At 41.0% G+C, this 23,714-nt stretch overlaps 1 protein-coding gene across 1 annotated transcript in view; it reads left to right on the top strand.

Annotated features, from left to right (window-relative positions):
* The window catches only part of PRODH (proline dehydrogenase 1), a 134,827-nt gene that overhangs the window by 99,680 nt on the left and 11,433 nt on the right, over positions 1-23,714 (top strand). Inside the window, exon 11 of the mRNA XM_075831055.1 lies at positions 731-906. Coding sequence (XP_075687170.1) covers positions 731-906 — 176 coding nt within the window. The remainder of the gene's footprint in view (positions 1-730; positions 907-23,714) is intronic.

The following is a 23,714-nucleotide window of genomic DNA, read 5'->3' as shown; positions in this document are numbered from 1 at the left end:
CTATTACTGCTCTGTACCACAGTAAGGTTTTCCTGGAACGTATATTACGCTCTATACAAGTATATCCTTACTGTATATTACTAACAAATTAAGTCTGCCTCCCGTTTTGTAGAGAAAAGTTCAATTAGGCATTATTAACAGATCGATTCTTCAATTTATTCATTCACTGGATTTTGCCTTCTTTATTAGCTATTTCAGCCCGCTCTTAAGTCCCCCATTCTAAATACTAGAGCCGTAGAGACACCACGGCTATCACACAGCCTGCAGCACAGACCCTGAGAGGTCTGGCTGCAATATCTAATAAATGAAGCGAGCCATGGAAGAATTGATCATCTCTGTAAGAACAACCTAATTCTATTTATTTTTTTTTTATTCCCTCATACCAGAGATACTGAGTGATCCAAAGTAATATCCGCAATAACAGAATGGTGTAGTGCTAGATGTGTTTTTATAAACCTGCCACTGTAATATCAAGTGAAATAGGTGACAGTTTATTTTCTCACTGCCTGAGTGACACGTTTTGGACATGGAAAAAATTACTTCCATCTTAACCATTGTAGCAGGTTTTTCTTTTGTTAAAGTACAATTGTATGGACCATTCAGAATAAACCTAGTAGTAGACTTATTTGTATTATATCTTTTTTTTTTTTTACCGGTCAAATTCACATTAAAAAAAAATCTTCTGTTGACCGGTAGGGATAGCTATAAGTGTTTTTTTCCTCTTTTACAGGAAGCTTATGACAATGTAACTGCGGATGTAGAGCTGTCCAGACGAGAGGGCTGGCATTTTGGTGCTAAACTTGTAAGAGGGGCTTACATGCAGCAAGAGAGGAGTCGTGCTGCAGAAGTGGGCTACGAGGACCCGATCAATCCCACGTATGAGTCGACTAATGCGATGTACCATAGGTGAGTATATATTATTCTGATTTCTAAAGCAGTTAATTTTTCACTAAATGTGTCGGAACTGAATTGAAAACTAAGCCTGATATTTCTTCTACCCCAGTGGAATAGTGGATTACCCTTGGTATTGAGTTGGTGTCCAGTTCCTGGTGACAAAATGCATCCTTTTCTGGAGAAACTGGGTCCTGGTACTATGCCCATTATGCCCTAATATCGCCAAATATGTTTACAACTGCATAAAATATTCAGACAACTAATTTTTATTTTGGGATTGATGTGCTAATAGTAGAATATTTCTACTCTCCTAAGCTAAATGCTGCTCTTAGCTACTTTAGTATTTTTTTTTGTAGCTACAGAGTTTGTTCTATGTGACTTACATAATTGTTTAGATCGTCTAGTACTACCATGTCTGTCTTCCAGTGTTAGTTGATCAGGTCACTTTTGCCAGGTTAGATTCAGCTTCTTTGAATATTTATTTATTTATTTTGTATGATTTTTGTCCGTTTGAGCACGAATGGATTAATTAAATTAAACTGGCAGCTTGTGGGGAAAAATAAAATAGACATACAGTACTGTGCAAAAGTTTTAGGCAGTTGTGGAAAGGATGCTGCAAAGTAAGAATGCATTTAAAAAAAAAAAAGTGGTAATTTCATTTTAATTGCTAAAAAAAACAAAAGTGAATGAACAGAAGAGAAATTAAATCAAATCCATATTTGGTGTGACCACCCTTTGTCTTCAAAACAACATTAATTCTTCTAGATACACTTGTACACAGTTTTATTTAAAAAAAAAACTTGGCAGAGAGGTTGTTCTAAACATCTTGGAGAGCTTCTGTGGATGTAGGCTTCCTCAAATCTTTCTATCTCCATGTAATCCCAGACAGACCCTGATGATATCAGGGCTCTGTAGGGGCCATATCACTTCCAGGGCTCCTTGTTCTTTGCGCTGAAGATAGTTCTTGATGACATTGGCTGTATGTTTGGGGTCATTGTCCTGCTGCAGAACAAATTTGGAGCCAATAAGATGCCTCCCTGATGGTATTGCATGATGGATAAGTCTCTGCCTGTATTTCTCAGCATTGAGGTCACCATTAATCCTGACCACATCCCGAACTCCATTTGCTGAAGTGCCGCCCCAAACTTGCAGGGAACCTCCACCATCATTCACTTTTACCTGCGGATGCTCATTATTGTACCGCTCTTTAGCCCTTTGGCCAACAAACTGCTTTCTGTTACAGCCAAATATTTCACATTTTGACTCATCAGTGCAGAGCACCTGCAGCCATTTTTCTGCACCCCAGTTTCTATGTTTTCGTGCATAGTGGAGTCATTTGCCTTTATTTCCACGTCAAAGGTATGGCTTCTTGGACGCAATTCTTCCATGAAGACCACTTCTCGCCAGACTACTCTGAACAGTAGATGATTGTATCTGGGTCCCACTGGTTTCTACCAGTTCTGAGCTGATGGCACTGCAGGATATCTTCCGATTTCGAAGGGAAGTAAGCATGATGTGTCTTTGATCTGCTGCACTAAATTTCCTTGGTCGACCACTGCGTCTTTGGTCTTCAACGTTGCTTGTTTCTTTGTGCTTCTTCAAAAGATCTTGAACAGTACATCTTGAAACCCCAGTCTGCTTTGAAATTTTTGCATGGGAGAGACCTTGCCATGGTGGACCTATGACATGAAACGGTACTCCACAACCTCACTTTTGTAGTAGAGTTCTGCTGTTCCTCACCCACATTTAAGCCTCCTACAGTTTTTTCTTTTACAGTTAATGACTCCATTTCAACCTACATATGAAAATTATGATCATTATCACCTGTTTGGTATAATTGGTTATTCATACGCCTGACTATAATCCTACAAAATCCATGACTTTGTGCAAGTGTACCTAGAACAATTGATTCTGTTTTGAAGGCAAAGGGTGGTCACACCAAATTTAGATTTTGATTTCTCTTGCGTTTTGTTAATTGATAAAAAAAAAAATATTAACGCTTCCATTTTTTAAAGCATTCTTAGGCTATGTTAACACAGAGTTTTTTTTACGCAGAAACCGCACCGCAAAACTCGTCAAAAACGGCCCGGAAATGCCTCCCGTTGATTTCAATGTGAGGCGAGGGCGGTTTTCTCCCGCGAGCGGTAAAACCGCCTCGCGGGAGAAAGAACCGACATGCCCTATCTTCGGGCATTTACTCCTCTGACCTCCCATTGACTTTAATGGGAGGCAGAGAAAGCGTATGTCGCGGGGTTTTATGCCTGCGGCGCTCAATGGCTGCGGGCGAAAATCGGTGTGCAGGGAGAGGAAAATCTGCCTCAAACTTCCAAACGGAATTTTAAGGCAGAAATTCAGCCTGCAAAAAAACTCTGTGTGAACATAGCCTTACTTTGCAGCATTTTTCCACAACTGCCTAAAGCTTTTGCACAGTACTATAGATATTTGTAATGAATCTGAATGGTATTCATTACAGTTCATTAACCCCTTGAGGACCAAGCTCATTTTGGCCTTCAGGACCAGACCCATTTTTTTCAAATCTGACATGTCACTTTATGTGGTAATACCTTGGGAATGCTTTTACCTATCAAAGCGATTCTGAGATTTTCTTGTGACTTATTGTACTTTATGATAGTGGAAAAATTTGATAGATAAATTCAATATTAGTGAAAAACACCAACATTTTGTGATTAAATTGCAAAAATTAGCATTTTTCTAAATTTAAATTATCTGCTTAATAAGACCGTAATACCACACAAAATTGTTGCAAATTAACATCCCCATAGGTCTACTTTAGATTGGCATCGTTTTTTGAACATCCTTTTTATTTTTCTGGGATGTTACAAGGCTTAGGACTTTAGCAGCAATTTCTCACATTTTCAAGAAAATTTCAAAAGGCCATTTTTACAGGGGCCAGTTACATAGTTACATAGTTTGTACGGTCGAAAAAAGACACATGCCATCAAGTTCAACCAAGGGATGGGAAAGGGGAAGTAAAAAATGTCTACACATAGGAGCTAATATTTTTTTGTTCTAGGAAATTATCTAAGCCTTTTTTAAAGCCATCTACTGTCCCTGTTGTGACCAGCTCCTGTGGTAGGCTATTCCATAAATTCACCGTTCTCACAGTAAAGAAGGCTTGTCGCCTCTGCAGGTTGAACCTTTCTTTTTCCAGACGGAGGGAGTGCCCCCTTGTTTTTTACATGGAACAGGATTTCACCATATTTTTTGTATGTGCCATTCATATATTTATATAAGTTAATCATGTCCCCCCTTAGTCGTCTTTTCTCAAGGCTAAATAGGTTTAGTTCTTTTAATCTTTCCTCATAACTTAGATTCTCCATGCCCCTTATTAGCTTCGTTGCTCTTCTTTGTATTTTTTCCAACTCCAGGGCATCCTTTCTATGAACTGGAGCCCAGAACTGGACTGCATATTCTAGATGAGGCCTCACTAATGCTTTGTAAAGTGGTAATATTACATCCCTGTCCCGCGAGTCCATGCCTCTTTTGATACACTACAATATTTTGCTGGCCTTTGAAGCAGCTGATTGACTTCATGCTGTTATTTAGTTTATGATTTACAAGTACACCCAGATCCTTCTCAACAAGTGACTCCCCCAGTGTAGCTCCCCCTAGGACATATGATGCATGCAGGTTGTTCGTACCCAGGTGCATAACTTTACATTTATCTACATTAAACTTCATTTGCCAAGTGGACGCCCAAACACTTAGTTTGTTTAAATCTGCCTGCAATTCACAAACATCTTCCATAGTCTGAACTATATTGCATAGCTTGGTGTCATCTGCAAAAATAGAAATAGTGCTATTAATCCCATCCTCTATATCATTAATAAATAAGTTGAATAATAGTGGTCCCAGCACTGAACCCTGGGGTACACCACTTATAACTGGGGACCATTCAGAGTAGGAATCATTGACCACAACTCTCTGGATACGGTCCTTGAGCCAATTCTCAATCCAATTACAAACTATACTTTCTAAACCTATAGTCCTTAATTTACCCATTAGACGTCTATGGGGGACAGTGTCCAATGCCTTTGCAAAGTCCAAAAACACTATATCCACAGCGGCCCCTCTGTCTAGGCTTCTGCTTACCTCTTCATAAAAACAAATCAGGTTGGTTTGACAGCTTCTGTCCTTTGTAAAACCGTGCTGGCTGTCACTTATAATACTATTTATTGTCACATAATTCTGTATATAGCCCCTCAAACATTTTCCCCACAATTGATGTTAAGCTTACTGGTCTATAATTACCCAGCGAAGACCTAGAGCCCTTTTTGAAAATAGGCACCACATTTGCCCTGCGCCAGTCCCTTGGCACTATACCAGTCATGAGAGACTCTCTAAATATTATGAAGAGGGGGACAGAAATAACTGAACTAAGCTCCTTAAGAACTCTAGGGTGTAACCCATCTGGTCCCAGGGCCTTGTGTACATTTATTTTATTTAATTTAGCTTGCACCATATCTACATTCATCCAATTCAGTATATCAACTGATCTATTAACAGCACTGGCAGTGGCTACATCAGCTGCTCCTTCTTCTGTTGTATATACAGAGCGGAAGAACCCATTTAGTAAAACTGCCTTCTCTTGATCCCCTGTGACCAACTCCCCATTACCACTATCTAAGGGTCTTACATGTTCAGACCTTGGCTTTTTTGCATTTATATGCTTGAAGGATTTTTTAGGATTTGTTTTACTATCCTTGGCCACCTGCCTTTCATTTTGTATTTTTGCTGATTTTATTTTTTTACAGATTTTATTAAGCTCTTTATATTTTACAAAGGCTACAGCTGTACCCTCAGATTTGTATTTTTTAAATGCCCTTTTTTTGTCATGTATTGCCCTTTACAGAAGGTGTAAGCCATGTGGGGTTTAATTTTAGTCGTTTATACTTGTTACCTGTAGGAATAAATTTTGCACTATAATTACCCAAAGTAGATTTGAAAATCTCCCATTTATCATTTGTCCCATTATTTAACATTAGTTCTTCCCAGTCTATATCCTGAATTGCAGCCCTCATCCTGGGGAAATTGGCCTTCTTAAAATTAAGTGTTTTTTTGCCCTCCCAGCCTGTGTTTGTTTTTTACAGTATAGGTAAAATGTAACTATATTGTGATCACTGTTACCGAGGTTTTCATAAACATTGACGTTCCCAACAAGATCTGCATTATTAGAAATGACCAGAACCAACAGAGCTTCACCTCTAGTCGGGTCTTCCACAAACTGGCCCATAAAATTTTCCTGCAACAGGTTGAGGAAATGTCTCCCCTTTGCAGATGAAGCCGAACCATGACACCAATTAATATCCCGGTAATTAAAATCTCCCATTATCACAACCGTACCCGCCTGTGCAGCCCGCTCCATCTGTTTATATATTTGACCTATCTCTTCAGTTATATTGGGGGGGTCTATAGATTACACCAAAAGTATTTTTTTTCAGTGTTTACCTCCCTTTGTAATTCCACCCACAAGGTTTCAACCTCCTCAAAATCTTCACCCTCTAATGTCTCATTCACTCTCACCTTCATATCGCTTCTCACATACAGACATGCACCACCACCTTTCCGATTTGCCCTGTCTTTCCGAAACCGTGTAAAACCCTGTAGATTTACAGCCCAATCATGTGAAGTGTCCAGCCATGTCTCAGCAACACCAACTACCGGTATATCTATATCTTCTTCCAGTATCAAGGCCTCCAGCTCCCCCATTTTGCTTGCTAGACTTCTGGCATTTGTGAACATACACTATAACTTGCCTTTTAAATGTTTCACTTTCTGTATCAGAAATGTGATTATTTGACATTTTTATTTTCACTGCTGTTTTTGTAACGAAAGGATCTCCTTATCTTGTTGCCTAGTCTTCTCCCCACCGTCTGTTTCTCCCCCCCACCAATATAGTCTGACCCCTCTCTAACCTAACTACCCCTTTATTTTCTACATTGGCCTCCCTCCTCAGCCCTAGTTTAAACACTCCGCCACCCCAGCTAGAATTCTCTCCCCCAGCACAGCGGACCCCCTTCCATTTAGGTGCAAATCTGCAGAATACGGTTTGTACCCCAATGAAAAGTCAGCCCAGTGCTCTAGGAACCCAAAGCCTTCTCCTCTACACCAAGACTTAAGCCATGCATTTAACTCCCTGAGCTCCCGCCGTCTTTCCTGTGATGTGCATGGCACAGGCAGTATTCCTGAGAATACAACCTTGGAGGTCCTTCCCTTCAGCTTGTAGTTCAGTTGTGAAGCGGCTTTTAGGACCTTATATATTAGTTTCCACCAATAAGTCACCCCATTTTAAAAACTCCACCCCTCAAAGTATTCAAAGTAGCATTTCGAAAGTTTCTTAACCCTTTAGATGTTTCACAGGAATTAAAGCAATGTAGAGGTGACATTTTCAAATTTCATATTTTTTTTGTCGCAGATATTCATTTAGAATCTTTTTTTTTTTTTTTTTTTTTTTGTAACACAAAGTTTTACCAGAGAAATGCAACTCAACATTTATTGTCCACATTCTTCCGTTTTTAGAAATATTCCACATGTGGTCCTAGTGCGCTAATGGACTGAAGCACCGGCCTCAAAAGCAAAGGAGCACCTAGAGGATCTTGGGGCCTCCCTTTTATTCGAAAATATTTTGGGCACCATGTCAGGTTTGAAGGGCTCTTGCAGTACCAAAACAGTGGAAATCCCCCAAAAGTGACCCCATTTGGGAAACTACACCCCTTGAGGAAATGATCTAGGGGTATAGTGAGCTTTTTGACCCCGCAGGTTTTTTGCAGAAATTATTGAAAGTGGGCCATGAAAATGAAAATCTACATTCTTTCAAAGAAAATGTAAGTTTAGCTAATTTTTTCTAATTTCCACAAGGACTAAAGGAGAAAAAGCACTGCAACATTTGTAAAGCAATTTCTCCCGAGTAAAACAATACCCCACATGTGGTCATAAACGGCTGTTTGGACACACAGCAGGGCTTAGAAGGGAAAGAGCGCCATTTTGGCTTTTGGAGCTCAAATTTAGCAGGAATGGTTTGCGGAGGCCTTGTCACATTTGCAAAGCCCCTAAGGGACCAAAACTGTGAATACGCCAAAAAAGACTCAATTTAGGAAACTACACCCCTTGAAGAATCCATATAGGGGTGTAGTGAACATTTTGACCCCACAGGTGTTTCATAGATTTTATTAGAATTGGGCAGTGAAAATAAAAAAAATCCTTTTTCTTCAATAAGACATAGATTTAGCTTAAAATTTTTTCATTTTCTCAACAAAGGACAAAAAGAACCCCCATCACTTGTAAAGCAATTTCTCCCGAGTACGGCAATACCCCACACGTGGTCATAAACTGCTGTTTGGGCACACAATAGGGCTCAGAAGGGAAGGAGCGCCATTTTGCTTTTGGAGTACAGATTTTTCTGCATTTGGTTTTTGGGCGCTGCGTCGCATTTGCAAAGTCCCTGTGGGACCAAAACAGTGGATCCCCCCAGAAGTGACCCCATTTTAGAAACCACACCCCTCAAGAAAAGAAACCCCTGACAAGTGACCCCATTTTGGAAACTGTACCCCTTAAGGCATTTATTAAGGGGTGTAGTGAGCATTTTCACCCCAGAGGTCTTTTCCATAAATGATTGCGCTTCGGAAGGTGCAAATTAAAATTTTTCCCTAGATATGCCAATTCAGTGGCAAATATGTCGTGCCCAGCTTGTGCCACTGGGGAGACACACACCAAAAATTATTAAAAGGGTTCTCCCAGGTATGGCGATGCCATATATGGGGAAGTCAACAGCTGTTTTGGCACACTGTAGGGCTCAGAAGGGAGGGAGCGCCATTTGGCTTTTGGACCGTGGATTTTGCTTGGTAACCGTTTTGTTTGGAGTCTTACTGGTGTTTCCGTTTATAATGTGGGGCATATGTGCGCTGGGCAGAGTACATCAGGGGCATAGTCAGGTGGTATAATAATAAAATAATCCATAGATGTGTGTTACGCTGTGCCACAATCCTTTCTGCACAGGCCGGTGTCGCACTGATAAATGTCCTTCCTTCTCCCCATTTTGGTCCAGACTCCGCACCTTTGCGGTTTGAGGAATTTTGCTGGGAAGTGTTGTCCTGGTATAATAATGGCGCCCTCGCTTCCAGCAGATATGTTTGGGCCCTCCTGGTTCCCTAATTTTAGGGCCTTGATAATTCACCTCTTGAAACAGAAGAAATGTTCCCCTCGGGCTGCACGTTCACCATGCGTTATAAACTACGTTACCTTTACTCTGCGGGTCAGTACGATTCCGGTGATACCTAATTTATAGCACTTTTTTATGTTTTACAACTTTTTGCACAATAAAATTACTTTTGTAAAGAGAATGTATTTTTTCTGTCGCCATGTTGTGAGAGCCATAACTTTTTTTTACATTTTTTTCGTCAATGGAGCTGTAAGAGGGCTTGTTTTTTGCGAGACCATTACAGGTACAATTTTTGGATTCATGCGACTTTTTGATCACTTTTTATTTACATTTTTGTAAGAACATGACCAAAAAAACAGCAATTGTGGCAGTATTTTTTTAGGGTTTTATTTTACGGCGTTCCCTGTGCAGGCTAAATAACATAATAATTTTAAAGTTCAGGTCGTTACGGTCGCAGCGATACCAAATATGTATGTATGGTTTTATTATTTTTTTTTCCATAATGACTTCTGAGCTGGCGCCATCTTTCCGATGGTACCGGAAGCCTTTTAGGCACCGCCGCCAAGCAGGGCATAGGAGGCTTCTGTTGCTGGCAGACCGGGAGGTAAGTATTGGGCCCCCGATCGCCTTTGCAGCCACCGGCAACCCAGTTATCACGTTGCTGTGGTGCCGGTGGCTAAAAACTCTTCACATGCTGCGATCTCTATTGAACGCAGCATCTGAGGGCTTAATCGGCCGGATCGGATGCTAGCTCCGGTCCTGGCTGATACCTCAGGGTGATGGAGCGGGCTCGGCTCCTGAGCTAGCTCCATCTCCTTCAGGTACAGTTACGTGGAAATGCATTAAGACATCAGTTTCTATCATGTAACTGTACGTGATTGGGCGGGAAGGGGTTAAAGAGGCTCTGTCACCACATTATAAGTGCCCTATCTCTTACATAATGAGTTTGGCGCTGTAATGTAGGTAACAGCAGTGTTTTTTATTTAGAAAAATGATCTATTTTCACCAAGTCATGAGCGATTTTTGCTTTATGCTAATGACTTTCTTAATGCCCAACTAGGCGTGTTTTTACTTTTGACATAGTCGGCGTTGTGGAGGGAAGTGTATGATGCTGACCAATCAGCGTCATACACTTCTCTCCATTCATTTATTCAGCACATAGTGATCCTGAGTTGTTCACTATGTGCGGTCGCATACTCACACATTAACGTTACTGAAGTGTATTGGCAGTGAATAGACATCGCTTCCAGCCAGGACGGGATGTCTATTCACAATCCTGACACTTCGGTAACGTTTGTGTGTGACGCACAGCACCAAGCGTAATCTCGCAAGATCACGCTTTAAATGACAGCACAACGTGATCTCTCTGTGCTGTAAGTCCCACACAAACTTTACCTAAGTGTCAGGAGTGTGAATTGACATCCCGTCCTGACTGGAGGTGATGTCTATTCACTGTCAAGACACTTCAGTAACGTTAATGTGAGAGTATGTGACCGCACATAGTGATCCTGCGTTGCTCACTATGTGCTGATTACATGATTGGAGAGAAGTGTATGACGCTGATTGGTCAGCGTCATATACTTCTCTCCACAACGCTCACTTGGTCAAAAGTAAAAACGCGCCCAGTTGGACATTAAAGTCATAAGCATAAATCTAAAATCGCTCATAACTTGGTGAAAATAGATAGTTTTTTAAAAAAAAAAAGCCACTGCTGTTACCTACATTACAGCGCAGATCACATTATGTAGAGATAGGGTGTAAAGGATCTGCCAGGCACAGCTTCGGGGTTAACTCCCAGAACTAATCAGTCAGCACCTGAGAATACATCCCTGAGACTGACTCCTGCTTCCACCATTCAGGCTGGCAGGCTTAGGAGTGGGAGAGCCTATCGTAACCTGGCCAGACTCAGCTAGCTCCCGCCCTCGGTCTATTTAAGCCTGCACTTCCTGTCCCTCGGTGCTTGTGATTCTTTCCTTGTGGTTTCCTGGCCCAGCTACAGCTCCTGCTATTTTTGATCCTGCTCCATACAGACCCTGGCTTACCGACTACTCTTCTGCTTTTCGTTTTGTACCTCGCACACTCCTGGCTTGACTCGGCTCGTTCACCACTCTGGTTGCTCACGGTGTTGCCGTGGGCAACGGCCCCTTTTCCTTGCTTGTGTTCCTTTGTATGTTTGTATGTTTGTATGTTTGTATGTTTGTCGTGCACTTACTGAGCGCAGGGACCGCCGCCCAGTTGTACCCCGTCGCCTAGGGCGGGTCGTTGCAAGTAGGCAGGGACAGAGTGGCGGGTAGATTAGGGCTCACTTGTCCGTCTCCCTACCCCCTGCCATTACATAGGGCACTTAAAGAGGCTGTGTCACCACATTATAAGTGTGAATACAAGTACCTATGTTTTCGAAAATAGTCCTGAAATTCTATTTAAACACCATTTTTTTTTAAATTCTTTTTACGTTATTTTTCTTTGCTAGAGTAGCTCAAGGCGACAGCAGACTCTAAATGTCAAGTATATACTGTGTTTTATACAGATGCAGCCAAAATATTTGCCAGATAAATAAAAAACATCTATATTAAACTGCCAAGAATACGTCCAGTTGCGCTGTGCTCAGTTAATCAGCCAGCTGTATGAAAACTAATTTGAAGGAGTATGATGAGTAAATTACTTATTAGCATAATACAACATCCAATTTCTGATTCCCTTTTTATGTTGCATATATTATTCCTTCTCACTGGCCTTCTTGATCCCTTGAAGTGCATTGAATTTTCTGAACTAAAGAGAAGAGCTTTGGAAAATGGAAAATGCTTATTATATCCAAGACTCAAATGTAGGTCTAAGGTGTTGTAATAGATAAATACAAAATGGTTACATTTACCATGTGGTTAACTTGGGTACATGCGTAGGGTGGCCAGCACGGTGACTTAATAGCCTTGCAGAACTGAGGTCCTATATTTTACTATAAATCTGAACACGCAAAACAACTGCCTGGAGATTGTATATTCTTCGTGTAATTGTGCGGGTTTCCTCTGAGTAGTTTGGTATCCTTCCTCATTCAAAAAATATATACTAATGGGTTAATTGGCTTTCTATAAAAAAAAAAAAAGTCTGCTTGTGACAGTAATTCTTTTGTAAGCCCATTGGGAAAAGAGACAGATGTGAGAGATTGCCACCACTGTACAGCACTGCAGAATACGTTGGTTCTATATAAGCCACGGGAAAGAAATAGTACAGCCAGGTTTAGGCAGGTTGGACAAAAAATTGTGCAATGGTTTATTGCCCAAGTGTCCGTGTCATCTGTGGCTTTAACCGGTTAAGGACTAGGCTGTTTTACAGCTAAATGACCAGAGCAAATTTCACAATTTTGCTATGCGCTTCTTTAGATGACTATAACTCAGCAGGTGAATAAAGTTCATCTTTGAATTTTACACTCTTTTTAAAGGACAGATAGGGCTTTGTTTTAGTGGCATTTGTCAGTATATATCATTTTTTTTTTTTTCACTAAAGTGGGCAAAATTGGAAAAAAATGCAAGAATTTAACAATTGCGTCGGTTTATGCTAGCATTTTTCACACACGGTATGAACCACGGCCAAAATTAATCTCCTTTCACATTCTTCCACTTCTCCCGTGCATGGGGATACCAAATATGTGAGCCTTATTCACTGTGCGGGCATGTGCCAGGGCTTGGCATAAAAGGAGGCTTTTTGGCCTTTTCGGTCCAGGAATTTTGCATTTGATTTTAGAGCCGCATACTGTTTTCTGGGGGGCCTAATGCTGCTGAAACATTAGAAACACCCCATAAATGACTTCATTCACACAAGTAGACCCCACAAGGTTTCCTTCAAGGGGTTTATCATATTTTTAGCAAGTCCAGTTTTCTTCTGAAAGTTTCTTGAATAAGATGGAACAAAATAAAATCAGCACTTTTTTAGCAAATGCGTCAGTTTAGGCTAGTATTTTTCACACACGGTATAGACCACGGCCAAAATTCATCTCCTTTCACGTTCTTCCACTTCTCCCGTGCATGGGGATACCAAATATGTGTGCCTTATTCGCAGTGCGGGCATGTGCCAGGGCTTGGCATAAAAGGAGGCTTTTTGGTCCAGGAATTCTGCATTTGATTTTAGAGCCGCATACTGTTTTCTGGGGGGCCTAATGCTGCTGAAACATTAGAATCACCCCATAAATGACTTAATTCACACAAGTAGACCCCACAAGGTTTCCTTCAAGGGGTTTATCATATTTTTAGACAGTCCAGTTTTCTTCTGAAAGTTTCTTGAATAAGATGGAACAAAATAAAATTACCTTTTTTTTTTAACAAATGCGTCAGTTTATGCTAGCTTTTTCACACACAAAATGGACCACGGACAAAATTCATCGCATTTCACATTCTTCCACTTCTCCCGTGCATGGGGATACCAAATATGTGTGCCTTATTCACGGGCATGTGCCAGGGCTTGGCATAAAGGGAGGCTTTTTGGCCTTTTCGGTCCAGGAATTCTGCACTTGATTTTATAGCCGCATACTGTTTTCTGGGGAGCCTAATGCTGCTGAAAGATTAGAATCACCCCATAAATTACTTCATTCACACAAGTAGACCCCACAAGGTTTCCTTCAAGGGGTTTATCATATTTTTAGACAGTCCAGTTTTCTTCTGAAAGTTTCTTGAATAAGATGGATCAAAATAAAATTAGCAATTTTTTAGCAAATGCGTCAGTTTATACCAGCATTTTTCACACACGGCTTAGACCACGGTCAAAATTAATCTCCGTTCACATTCTGCCACTTCTCCCGTGCACGGGGATACCAAATATGTGGCCTTATTTATCACATAGAGATGTAGGAGGGCGGAGGATAGAAGAAGATTATTTCACAAATCGCTTTTTTTCAAAGCTGGTTTTACAAAACTCAACAGAGTTTCTATAACACTTCCAAAATATCTGCTCTTGAAGCAGAAATCCCAAAATATTCATCTAGGGGTATAATGGGAATTTATTTTTTGGGGTTTTCTAAAATAAGAAATTTCAGGTTAATGCAAATGGAGCTCTCCAGCAGATGAACTTTAGAAAACATCAAACATGACATCCACCCCCCACCCATTCCCTCCCTCACCCTTGGAGTAAAATCAGGGGAAAAATAAAAACGTAATGTAGGGCAAATATATTTTCAACAAATTAACTAAAATCTAATAATTCAGAACAGTGTGGTATTTTTTAAAACATGGCTCAATGCACAGGCCTGGTTGCGAGGGACATGAGGGACAGAAATATCGGGAATCTTTGCGGTGCCCGTCTTTTCTGCAGACGCGGCACTTTTTCTGGGGGTTGCTTCTGGTTGCTGTTGGGGGAATCCGACTGATGAAGTGTCTTTCAGTCAGTCGCGTGACATCCTCAGACTGGGGGCATTCTCGGGTGTCCTGAACATCAAAAATGAGGCCTTCAATAATTTTTTCCTGGAAATCCAGGTATGTGTCTCTGCCTCTGTTTTTTTTATAGAGCACAAATGAGTTGTGGATGGCCACCTGTAACAAATAAATGGCCACCTTTTTGTACCAGGTTTTAGTTTTGCGTTTTACTAAATAGGGCTGTAAAACCTGGTCGCTTAAATCCACCCCCCCCCCATGTACTTGTTATATTCGGACACGCTCACTGGTTTGTGCTTGTCCGATGTTGCCCCCCTTTCCCTCACTGCCACTGTTCCTGCGGTATGAATCGTGCTTAGCACATACACATCTTTGCGATCCCTGAACTTGACCGCCAGCAATTCTTCAGATGCATAAGCACAGGAGTCCCCCTTTACCATGCGCTTCCCCACTAATTGCTGTGGAAAACCAATTCTGTTTTTGCGCATGGTACCACATGCCCCAGTCCTTGCAGCATGCAAATGCCTAAACAGGGGCACACTAGAATAAAAATTATCACAGTACAGGTGGTACCCTTTGTGAAGCAGAGGCTGCATTATCTCCCACACGATCTTACTGCTGGTGGAAAGATCAGGGGGGCATCCAGGAACATTTATTGTGCGGTCCCGCCCTTCATAAATCCTGAAGGCGGTGGTATATCCTGACCCGCTTTCACACAATTTGTAGAGCTTAACGCCATATCTTGCCCTTTTGGAAGGTAGATATTGGCGAAAGCTAAGTCTGCCATGAAAGTTGAGGAGGGATTCGTCCACACTTACATTCTGCTCAGGGGTGTAGAGTTGCAGAAATAAATTATTCAGGGAATTTATTAGCGGTCTTATTTTGAACAACCGATCCCGGTTTGCATCGGTACTTGGGGGGGCCTGTGCGTTGTCATTGAAGTGGAGGAACCTCATTATTGTCTCATAACGAGACCTGGGCATTACTGCAGAATATACTGGGGTGGCTTGGGCGGGTCTTGTTGACCAGTAAGACCTAATGGAGGGCTTTTTGACAATACCCATATTTAGGGTGAGCCCCAAAAATTTTTTTAATTCCTGCAAATTGGTGGGCGTCCAATCTCTGGCATGGGTGGATGAAGGTTTCTGCCTTATATATTGCGTGGCATATAAATTTGTTTCGTGGACAATCTGATTTAGGATGTCGTCCGTTATAAATAAATGGAAGTAATCCATTTGGACAAAATTTGTATTGTCCACGGTTATGCCAGGAGTGGCCGTAAATCCGTGGATTCTAGGCCCAAAAGATGGGGCAGGTGCCCATACAAGAGCCTGGACTGGAGGGACCAGGCTGTCCCGTGCTACAGCGCTACTTGGCCCTGCGATTTCATGTTCTGCAGTTTCGACTGCATCAGGGACAACGTCCCCTGAAGATGAACCTGAAGTGACGCTGTCATCGTCACTACCTAAAACAGGTTCCATCTCGGACGCCATCTCTGATGCGGTCTCCGACTCAGACCACAGCATGGCGTATGCCTCCTCGGCGCTAAACAACTTCCTCGCCATAACGTAACTAACACTAACACTAACTAAACAAATTTTTTTTTTTTTTTTTTTTTTTTTTTTATAAAACACACAAACTAACTGCTATATATATCTACACTACCGCTAACAAAAAAATAAACCGCTATTGCTATATATATTATATATATGTGGATATATATATAATTATATACTCCCTACCTGCCTATTCTAATAGAATAAAAGAAAGAAAGGTAGATAGATAGAAAAAAAGATAGATGGATAGATAGATTATATAGATAGATAGAAATCTATCTATACAGAGAATGTTTTAGTGTAACTGTATTTTTTTTCACTGTAATCTTCTGGCAGCAATTCTCTCGAGTCTCTTCTTCTCCTCAAACTGAAACAATGTTTGAGGAGAAGAAAAGAGGCAGGAGATTTACTGCCAGAAAAGTCAAAATAAAACAAATGTGGTCGCTGTGATAGGTTTTCACAGCGACCACATGATCAGGGACCATCAGATTGGTCCCTGATACTCTGCCCAGTGCCCAGAGCTGTTGGTAACAGCGAGGGCACAGGGCTGTGTGCACGCGATCGCGTGCACACTGTTTTCTATGCAGAAATGCATGTGATCGCTGTGATTGGTTGTCACAGCGATCACATGTTCAGGGGCCAAAAGATTGACCCCTGACATTCTGCCCAGTGCCCATGGCTGTTAGTAACAGCCAGGGCACAGAGCTGTGTGCACGCGATCGCGCGTGCACAGTCTCTGAAGTGCGGCCGTATATATACTATACGCCGGACTTTAGAGACCCTGACTGCTGGCCGTATATTTACGGCCAGCGGTCGGGAACCTGTTAAAATCCAGTACTCTGTTTCCAGTGGTTGTTTAATGTCGCTATTGTGTGTTTTTGTTTTCAGTTTTTAGCTGCAGCCTCCAGACCGGCTACTTTGGCCAATACATCTTGTATGGTAGATCGCCTTTTTTTTCTCTTATAACTTAGAGGGTGCAGTTTGCATAATATATGTTCTCGTTATGTCCACATTTTTTGGGGCTTCACATAAGACTATGGACTTACTTACAAACGTGGAATCCATTCAGGAAAGAGAATGTTGTAATGCAGTACAGACCCAAGAGGGAGTGGACCGTTCCAGTTTTAGATTTAATAATCTGGTTAGCGTCCATAGAGGATACCGATGCTTATGGAGCTGACCGAGTAGTCCAAAGCTGACTCTATTAACTAAACATGTTAATTTCTAGAGGGAAGGTATCACCAGAAAAATGAACTATCTTTTTTTCTAATCTGGTTATATTTTTTTATTTTATAGATTTTTTTTTTTCTTTTTATTCTATTTTCTGTACATGATTATAAAGGCAGCCATCTTGCCTGAGTTGCTGTTAACAGCATTTAGAGATATGCTCTACAACAGCCACATGGACCATAGGAGTCTTCAGACTGGAGATGTTCATTGACCTCTATAGGAGAGTCTTCTAGGCAGTGACCTGTGCAGGGAGGGGAGCTCTGTCATCACTTATTGTCGTGCGCGTGCGTGCGTGCGTGTGTGTGTGTGTGTGTGTGTGCGCGTGTGCGCGCGTGTGCGCGCTTTCATAGTTAATCCTTCCTTATAATATTCAGGTGAGAAGTGATCTCTACAGTACAGGAAGTGTCAGTCTATCGTAAGGCTCAGTGGCCAGAGTAAAAACAGCAGGGTTTTAGGATTATTTTTTAATAAAGATAATGACCTAAAAAATAAAATAAAAATTCTTTAAAAACATGTTTAAATCAAGTTTTTATGTTAAACAATAGGTCATTTTCTGATGACCGATTCCCTTTACAGCAATCTTCCTATTACATTTTGTAGTGTTGGGTGAAGTCTAACGTTGCATAGAATTACAGTGCTCTTTGGTTTAAATTCAAGTTACAGTTTAACACTACGCAGCCATATAACACTACTAAGCAAATTATAAAGCTTTAATCTGCTGTATTTTCCATTTGCCCTAATTATTATATACTCGGCAAGTGTTTGTATCCCACTTATCAGGAGCAAGGGCATGCTTTACATTCTGTTTTAAAGTGTCAGACATGTGCTTCACAGCACATACAGCCGGAAGAGAATGGCTTATTACAGTTTAGCAATAACATCTTCTGGATTAGTTTCAGTACTGCTAGCTATTTGTTTCCCAGCCAAAGAAAAACTCTGCAAACTGGCAGCGCTACATTTCTCAGGCGCTACCTAAAAGTGGGAATTGTGAATACTAACACAGAGAGAACATTGACTACATAACCATTTTCCTGGAAAATTTAAAAATGCAAGAATATTTGGCATGGTTCTTTTATATTCTTAGAGGAATTTCAGAGAAACAGAACACATTATAATACTTCGTAACTAAAAGTGACAAACCGTTCTTGTTTTGATTTCTTAAATGCATTTAAACTATGGAATGCGTGTTTTTTGTTTGTTTTTTTTAATGCAGTATGGCAACCAAATCAGTCAGATGGGTCATTGATGGTGTAAAGTATAACTGCAATGTTCTGATTAGTGGGGTGTGGTGTGACCTACAAATCGCTACCCCAAAGCTAGAAAAGCACTGTGCCACTTTGTCTCATGTCACGTCTGCTCTGCTTTTTCCACAGGCTATGTGGTGGGCCCACTATAGGTATTGGTAGTCACTGAGACAAACTCTTTAAGACTATATCACATTCGAACTTCTGTTTGCTGACTGTTACTCTTTTTTTTGTTTTTGTTACGGAGCAAGTCACTATATTTTGCCTTTCAAATTGTATTGCCGAACTCCATTCACAACCGGACAATTCAATTCTGAACAATTTACTACCTCTCACTTTACCCCCAAAGTCTCATTGGGGTATGTTTCTGTTTTTTGCAGTGTCCTTCCACTGCTCATTCCTGTGACATGGAGGGAACCTTATGGTCACAAGAGAATTAATTGTTATGACTCCTAAAACATTGGGTCTATTTTTTACATGGAGCCCTGGTTAACAAATCTAACCAGTGTAAGAAATCCACCAGAGACCATAGTGTTCCTGCCATGTCACAAGTGTATGAGCAGGTAGGCACAGTGAAAGGGGTTATCCAGGATTAGAAAAAAGGATCTTCTTTATTTCCAGAACCAGCATCTCCTCTGTTCATGGGTTGTCTGGCATTGCAGCTCATTTCTATTCAGGCTGGGTTCACACGACCATGTTACGTCCGTAAAGTACGGAACGTATTTCGGCCGGAAGACCCGGACCGAACACAGTGCAGGGAGCCGTGCTCCTAGCATCATAGTGATGTACGATGCTAGGAGTCCCTGCCTCGCTGCAGGACAACTGTCCCGTACTGTAATCATGTTTTCAGTACGGGACAGTAGTTCCACGCAGAGGCAGGGACTCCTAGCGTCGTACATCACTATGATGCTAGGAGCCCGGCCCCCTGCAGTGTGTTCGGTCCGGGTCTTCCGGCCGAAATACGTTCCGTACATTACGGACGTAACATGGTCGTGTGAACCCAGCCTCAAGTGAATGAAGCTGAACTGCAATATCCGATACAGACCATGGACCGATATTGCACTGTTTCTTTAAAAAAACAAAACAATTCTGGACCACCCCTTGAAAGCTAAAGCAACCTTTCAACTCAAGGATTAACCCCTTCCCTCTTTAGCCACTTTTGACCTTCCTGACAGAGCCTCATTTTTCAAATCTGACGTGTCACTTTATGTGGTAATAACTCCGGAATGCTTTCACCTATCCAAGCGATTCTGAGATTGTTTTCTCGTGACACATTGGACTTTATGTTACTGGCAAAATTTGCTCGATATGTTCAGTATTTAATTGTGAAAAACACCAAAAATTAGCGAAAAATTGCAAAAATTAGCATTTTTCTCAATTTAAATGTATCTGCTTGTAAGACAGGCAGTTATACCACACCAAATTGTTGCTAATTAACATCACCCATATGTCTACTTTAGATTGGCATCGTTTTTTGAACATCCTTTTATTTTTCTATGACCTCACAAGGCTTAGAACTTTAGCAGCAATTTCTCACATTTTCAAGAAAATGTCAAAAGGCTATTTTTACAGGGGCCAGTTCAGTTGTGAAGTGGTTTTGAGGGCCTTATATATTAGAAACCCCAAAAAAGTCACCCCATTTTAAAAACTTCACCCCTCAAAGTATTCAAAACAGCATTTAGAAAATGTCTTAACCCTTTACACATTTCACAGGAATTAAAGCAAAGTAGAGGTGAAATTTACAAATTTCATATTTTTCTGCAGAAATACATTTTTAATACAATTTTTTTTATAAAACAGAAGGTTTTACCAGAGAAATGCAACTCAATATTTGTTGCCCAGTTTCTGCAGTTTTAGGAAATATCCCACATGTGGCCGTAGCGTGCTACTGGACTGAAGCACCGGCCTCAGAAGCAAAGGAGCACCTAGTGGATTTTGGGGCCTTATTTTTGTTAGAATATATTTTAGGCACCATGTCAGGTTTGAAGGGCTCTTGCGGTGCCAAAACAGTCAAAATCAACGAAAAGTGACCCCATCTGGGAAACTAGACACCTCAAGGAAATTATCTAGGGGTGTAGTGAGCATTTTGACCGCACAGGTTTTTTACAGAAATTATTGGAAGTAGGCCGTGAAAATTAAAATCAACATTTCTTCAAAGAAAATGTAGGTTTAGCGATTTTTTTTTCTCATTTCCACAAGGACTAAAGGAGAAAAAGCACCGCAAAATTTGTAAAGCAATTTTTCCCGATTTAAAACAATACCTCACATGCGGTAATAAACTGTTTTTTGGAGACACGGCGTGGCTGAGAAGGGAAAAAGCGCTATTTGGCTTTTGGAGTTCACATTTAGCAGGAATGGTTTGCGGAGGCCATGTCACATTTACAAAGCCCCTGAGGTGACAAAACAGTGGAAACCCCAAACAAGTGACTCCATTTTGGAAACTATACCCCTTGAGGAAATTATCTAGGGGTATAGTGAGCATTTTGACCCCACAGGTTTTTTGCAGAAATTTTTGCAAGTAGGCTGTGAAAATTCAAATCTACATTTTTTCAAAGAAAATGTAGGTTTAGCTAATTTTTTCTCATTTCCAGAAGGACTGAAGGAGAAAAAGCACCACAAAATTTGTAAAGCAATTTCTCCCGAGTAAAACAATACCCCACATGTGGTAATAAACGGCTGTTTAGACACACGGCAGGGCTTAGAAGGGAAAGAGCACTATTTGGCTTTTTGAGATCACATTTAGCAGGAATGGTTTGCGGCGGCCATGTCACATTTGCAAAGCCCCTGAGGGGACAAAACAATGAAAACGCCCAAAAAGGGACTCCATTTAGGAAACTACACCTCTTGAGGAATGCATCTAGGGGTGTAGTGAGCATTTTGACCCCACAGATGTTTCATAGAATTTATTAGAATTAGGCAGTGAAAATAAAAACAGTCCTTTTTCTTCAATAAGACGTAGCTTTAGCGCAAATTTTTTCATTTTCTCAACAAATAAAGGAAAAAAAGAACCCAACATTTGTAAAGCTATTTCTCCCGAGTACGGCAATACCCCATATGTGGTCATAAACTGCTGTTTGGGCAAACCGCAGGGCTCAGATGGGAAGGACCGCCATTTGGAGTGCAGATGTTGCTGGATTGGTTTCTGGGCACCTGTGGGCCCAAAACAGTGGAAACCCCCCAGAAGTGACCCCATTTTGGAAACTACACCCCTCAATGCATTTACCAAGGGGTGTAGTAAGCATTTTAACCCTGCAGGTGTTTTGTAGAAATTAGTGTGCGCTCAATGTTGCAGAGTGAAAATGGGATTTTTTTCCATAGATATGCCAATATGTGGTGCCTGGCTTGTGCCACCATAACAAGACAGCTCTCTAATTATTATGCAGTGTTTCCCGGTTTTAGAAACACCCTACATGGGGCACTAATCTTTTGTCTGGACATATGACAGGGCTCAGGAGTGAAGAGTACCATGCGGAGTGGAGGCCTAATTTGGCGATTTACAAAGTATTGGTTCACAACTGCAGAGGCTCAGATGTGAAATAATAAAAAGAAACCCCTGATAAGTGACCCCCACTATGGAACTGCACCCCTCAAGGTATTTATTAAGGGGTGTAGTGAGCATTTTCAACCCACAGGTCTTTTCCATAAATGAATGCGCTGTGGATGGTGCAAATTAAAAATGTATATTTTTCCCTAGATATGCCATTCAGTGGCAAATATGTCATGCCCAGCTTATGACGCTGGAGACACACCCCAAAAATTGTTAAAAGGGTTCTCCCGGGTATGACGATGCCATATATGTTGAAGGAAACTGCTGTTTGGGGACGCTGCAGGGTTCAGGGCCGAGGGAGCACCATTTGGCTTTTGGAGAGCGGATTTTGCTTGGTACTATATTTGTTTGAGTATTGCTGGTGTTTTATAATGTGGGGGTACATGTAAGCGGGGCGGAGTATATAAGGGGCATAGTCAGGTGGTATAAAAAAATAAAAATAATCCATAGATGTGTGTTACGCTGTGAAGCACTGATAAATGGTGTCATTTCTTATCCCCCTTTTGGTCCACACTCCGCGCCTTTGTAGTTTGGGGAATTTTGCTGGGAAAGTATTATCCTGGTATAATACGGGCATCGTCGCTTCCAGCGGATATGTTTGGGCCCCCCCCTTCCTGGTTCCCTAATTTTAGGGCCTTGATTATTCGCCTCTTGAAACAGACGAAATGTTCCCCTCGGGCTGCACAACTGCATATTTTTTTATTTCCTGACTTATTGGAGCCATAACTAATTTTATTTTTCATAGACGTAGCGGTATGAGGGCTGGTTTGTTGCGGGACGAGCTGTAGTTATTATTGGTACCATTTTGGGGTACATGTGACTTTTTGATCACCTTTTATCCTATTTTTTTGGGATGCCAGGTAAACAAAAAAACGCAATTCTGGCACAGCTTTTTTTGTTTTTTTTTATACAGCGTTCACCATGCGTTATAAATTACATGTTAACTTTATTCTGCGGGTCAGTACGATTCCGGCGATACCTAATTTATAGCACTTTTTTATGTTTTACAACTTTTTTCACAATAAAATTACTTTTGTAAAAAGAATGTATTTTTTCTGTCGCCAAGTTGTGAGAACCATAACTTTTTAATTTTTTTGTCGACGGACGTGTATGAGGGCTTGTTTTTTGCGGGACGAGCTATAGTTTTTATAGGTACCATTTTTGGATACGTGCGACTTTTTGATCACTTTTTATTGTAATATTTGTAGGGCAAAGTGACCAAAAAACAAACTCTGGTAACGTTTTTTCGGGGTTTTTTTACGCTGTTCACCGCGTGCAATAAATAATATAATATTTTGATACCTCAGGTCGTTACGGTCGCGGCGATACCAAATACATATGGTTTATTATTATTTTTCAATAATAAAGGACTTGATAAGAGTAAAAGGGGGATTGTGTTTTATTTGATTACTTGAAACTTTTATTGTTTTCAAACTTTTATTTTTTGCACTTTTTTTTTATACTTTTTTTACACTTTTTCTCAAGTCCCACTAGGGGACTTGAAGGTCCAACGGTCAGATTTTTTTTTTTCTAATACATTGCACTACCTATGTAGTGCAATGTATTAGATCTGTCAGTCATTCACTGACAGCAAGCCGTTTAGGCTTCGCCTCCCGGCGGGGCCTAAATCGGCTTCCGTAATGGCAGAGCAGGAGACCATTGTGTCTCCTATTGCCATAACAGTAGTCGCCAGTCCCGATTGCCTGT

The sequence above is a fragment of the Rhinoderma darwinii genome, chromosome 1, assembly GCF_050947455.1.
Source record: "Rhinoderma darwinii isolate aRhiDar2 chromosome 1, aRhiDar2.hap1, whole genome shotgun sequence".
Lineage (NCBI taxonomy): Eukaryota > Metazoa > Chordata > Amphibia > Anura > Rhinodermatidae > Rhinoderma > Rhinoderma darwinii.
This window is presented reverse-complemented; position numbering and strand designations above follow the sequence as displayed.